At 33.0% G+C, this 4,503-nt stretch overlaps 1 protein-coding gene across 1 annotated transcript; it reads left to right on the top strand.

Moving 5' to 3' along the window:
* The first annotated feature begins 588 nt into the window (after positions 1-588).
* Positions 589-4,503, top strand: LOC103849544. The gene is made up of 5 exons (XM_009126305.3): positions 589-2,367; positions 2,466-2,632; positions 3,566-3,845; positions 3,947-4,113; positions 4,214-4,503. The coding sequence occupies exons 1-5, from the start codon at positions 2,045-2,047 to the stop codon at positions 4,399-4,401; spliced, it is 1,125 nt and encodes a 374-aa protein (XP_009124553.1). The 5' UTR covers positions 589-2,044; the 3' UTR covers positions 4,402-4,503.

Raw genomic sequence — 4,503 nt, 5'->3', positions numbered from 1 at the left:
ATGCATACTTGCATATTCAAAAAAGTACAACACTACACCAGCTTTCTCTAAGCTCCTTCAGACTTTATAGTCTCTCACTATTGGTTACCTGCAAAAAAAGTAGAGTCATGAGAAACTAGTTTGCTCATGGAGTCCGGCTTCCCACTACCTGCATAATCAATTCCCCATAAACCCAAAATAACAATCATCATGCAAGATATCATCATCAACTAAGTAACGGCCATGATATTAATGCATACTTATATATACTAAAAGCATATACTTTACTTCAATCACTTCCACCTCGAGGCCTTTCCACACCCATTTGAAAATTTCCACCCATTTACTCCATACACCCAAAAATATTATAGCCAGAAAGGCTAAATAATCGATGGTCACACACATATCCAGCTGCTTCTAAAAACCAGCACCCCCGGATCGCGCATCGTCATGCGCCCATACGACACAAGTCTGCAATCTCGCCCCTCCGTGATTCCATACCGCTGGGTTTTCAAATGGCCTTAACAACACTTTCCACACACAACTCAATAATGCATAGTAATAGTATTATATAGTTCCTAATTCATGCATATCATAATATACTATAATCTTCTAGGCCCAACAACAAACAAGCAACCATGCATATCTATCACACCAATCAATATTATCATCATCAATCATAATAATCATCACAACATCTCATTTATGATAATATTCTCTAACTCTAGGTTCACATAATATATTTATAGTATACCATGTTCATTCACTTAACTAACCACCTATTCATGCTACAATCATATCATAGCATACCAAGCAAGACCATCATATTATCAGCCAAGACAAACAATAAGCATAGTAACATCTCATACTTGCTTGCATACAAGAACAAGCATAACCACAAATCACCTTGGCTTTTCGGACAAGGAAACAACAAACTATGATCTCGTCGGGTTTTTTTGGGTCTCTTAGACAAAACCTGAAATCTATTTTAACATAAGCTTCTTAAGATCTCTTATCTGTGGGCTTCTAGAGTTGGCTAAACTTTATCAATTTGTTACTCCAAGGATTTCGTGGTTTCTACGATGAAACTAGTGACTAATGGCTTATATATATAGGTCACGGAGGCCGGATCTGAGTTAGAAGTGGAACCACCAAGCTTACCTCGGAACACGACATATTTCAGTGTCAGAGAAACGGCTCATTGGAAGCAGTTAAAGCATGATAAGCATGTGAGTCACCCTTTGTTGTTGATATTTTCCATGAAACCATAAGTCCAAGGAATAATCTTAGCTTCCCTTTCACTTGGAAACCTCTCTTTCCTTAGGTGAATTCAAATCATGTCTCCTGGTTCCGCCACGAATTCCGTATACCCCATGGTAGCCTTTCTTGAATATATCTTTGTCATTTCTTCAATGTTCTTTTGTATTGACTCATGTAAATATTTCAAAAACTTGGAATTTCTTTTGCTGTGAAGGTTAGTCTGCTCTTTCAAAGGTAAGACAACCATGTCTAACAGTGATAAGAGATTAAAATCATAAACAACCTGCAAAGGAGTTAACTTGGTTGCTGAATGCACATAATGACTATAAGCAAATTCTACATGTGGCAAACAATCTTTCCAAGTTCTAATGTTTTTTTTAATAATAACACATAGTAAAGTAGACAAGGTCCTATTTACTATGTCAGTTTAGCCATTTTGTGAATAAAATGTAGTTTAAAAGAGCAAATTGATATTAGTTTTCCTCCACAAAGTTCACAAGAACTGACTAAGAAATTTAGTAATTCTATCTTAAACTTGGTCCTAGATAATCCATGCAACCTGAAAAAACTCTCCGAATAATAAATCGGCCACCATAGTATACCTGTTCAGTTTAATAATAATATTGGCTTTGCATGTAGGATAATGATCACCTAGTTTCGCTATATTGGGGATTTTTTTTTGAAGTTACATGTTTTGGATTTTTCTACCTAATGAATTTTAAAACCTGCACATGCCTATACATTAGGAATGTAAGACCTTCCATGCAACAGCAAAGACTTAAAGAAAATCGAGGTGACAGTCACAATGTTTCTAAACGAAAAAAGAAATTTAAATTTAAATGGTGCGATCTTTCTCTTTTCTTCTTTCTTTTGTGCGGGCTTTGCCACCATGCAGGTAAGTCTTGTACCTACCAAGGGAACCAACAACGCAGTGCCTTGTAACCCTCAGAGTTCGAGGCTTGCAGCGATTAATGGTGCGGAACCTAGGCTCTCGGCCGAACAGAAATTCATGCGAACTCGTCCACCAAGCGCTTATTGCGTGCGTATCGAATCATGCAGCGAACTAATGACGACATCTCCAAACTTGCAGTATGAGACCCGTCCATTCTCTGTGGGAGGATTCAACTGGTATATGTTAAATTCTTCTTCGTATCTGGTATAATTTTATTTATTTATTTTAGATTGTGTAGAAAAATTTCAATTAAACTACCGAAAATTATGTATAGGACTTTTATTCTCCAACCGTTTGGAAACAAGACTAGCGTAGGGGATTGGATCTCTGCATATGTTGCAATAGATCCTTCTGGGCTAGTTGGCGAGAACCGTGAGATTTATGCAGATCTCAGGTTTTTGGTCTATAGCAAGAGTAAAGATCAATACTGGACATCCATGGGTATGTTTTTTTTTTAAATAACTTACTTTTAAAGTCTAAAACTTTTATAGTTCAAAAAAAAGTCTAAAACTTTTATTTTTGATTTTATATTTATTTTCAAGTTAAACTCAATTACGATTTAAAACAATAATAAACTATACAAGGACAATCGATTAAATTTTCAAAGAATGGATATTGATTTTTCTTCACACTTTTTAATAAAAATGAGTATTACCGCCATGCTAACGCATTAAAAGAGTGGAAATATTATTTTAAATGATTTTCGGTTCATCTAAAATTTCTACAATACTAGATTTTGATCCACGCATAAAAGATTGAAAATATTATTTTTAACAAAGTTTAATTTTGCTAGTTAAAAATAATAATTTTGTTATAAAAACGAAATTGTAGTTTTGATGATGTTTATTCAGTTTTAGATATTATTGTTGTATATGTAAAAGATTAATATATGTTGATCATTTTGTTTTTGGTATAATTATATAATATTAAGCCGTTGAGACACTGGATGATAATTAATTTATCTCCACATAACATATTTTACAACAATATTTTAATTTTAAAACTAAAATTGAAATACTATATAATTATAATAATTTAATAATATTTATTAATTTTATTAATTGTTGAAGAAATAAGTATTAAGAAATTGTAAGATTTTATTATAGTAGAATAGAAAATATTCAAAATTGAAAAAATATTATTTAAATTGTAAAATAATATCATGTTCTTGTATTCTATTTAAATGGTTCAATCAGTGTTCATATGTTTAACAAGATATATTTGATTTTTTTTGTCAAATAATTTCTTTAACTATATTTTTCTATTTAATTTGCAGTCTTTCGTACATACAAACTTTCCTTCCTTTTGTTCAATTATTTTTTCCCTCTTTGCTAAAAATAATTCTTGAATCAGCCACCATTATAATATATGCAGACACAGAGATAAGACATTTCCATCAATTCAGGACAACTTGGGGAAGTCCAAATTTTATTCAAACAAAACAATTTAAAGCTAAAGATAAAGAGTACATTTTCGACGATGACCAATGTGTGTTTGGAGTAGACATCTCGGTGTATCCTTATTTTAACCAATGGGAGATCTTGTCGATCGATAAGACGGTTTATGGGCCTAACTCATGGAAGCTTATGAAATTCTCGACATTGACCAGAGACTTTTATATATCTGATGACTTCTCTGTTGGAGGAAAAAAATGGTGAGAAAAATGAGGCATATAGATATCGATAAATCAGTTACAAAGAAAATAGATATCAGTAAATCTTCAACTAATCAACCTTTTGTTATTTGTTTATTCAGGGCACTTAAGGTGTATCCAAACGGTAATGGTACAGGAGAAGGAAACTCGTTGTCTCTTTATGTAATTCTAAGTGAAAACCAAATCTTGAAAACTTACGAAAAGGTTTATGTCCGAGCCAAGCTGCGAGTTCTCGACCAAAAACAATCAAAACATCTCCAAAAACCAAGTAATTTTTTCTAACCTTACTTAATTATATGATTAGGACATTGTCTATAACCTTTAACATCATATAATGTGACTTAAATTTTTCTTTTTGTTCTTGGAAGTTCTATCATGGTTTGATACACCAGGAGAAGGTTCTGGCTTCGAACAGTTCGTGTCTTTCACTGATCTCCAAAATCCAGCCAAGGGATTTATCGTTGATGATAGTCTGACCGTACAAGTTCAGTTCGAGGCTACCTCATCTACCAATTATTATTCTGCCAATGCTGCTCAACTTATGAGTAATTTGTAAATATGCACCTTATTAAATCAATAAATAAGAGGCGTCCATTATATGCAAGCCGAAATATATAAGTAGTAAATATTTGACAGGCTTTCAAAACGTTTAAACGTG

Source organism: Brassica rapa, chromosome A05 (genome assembly GCF_000309985.2).
Source record: "Brassica rapa cultivar Chiifu-401-42 chromosome A05, CAAS_Brap_v3.01, whole genome shotgun sequence".
Taxonomy (NCBI): domain Eukaryota; kingdom Viridiplantae; phylum Streptophyta; class Magnoliopsida; order Brassicales; family Brassicaceae; genus Brassica; species Brassica rapa.
The sequence above is the reverse complement of the archived record's forward strand: the minus strand, read 5'-3'. Positions and strand labels throughout refer to the sequence as shown.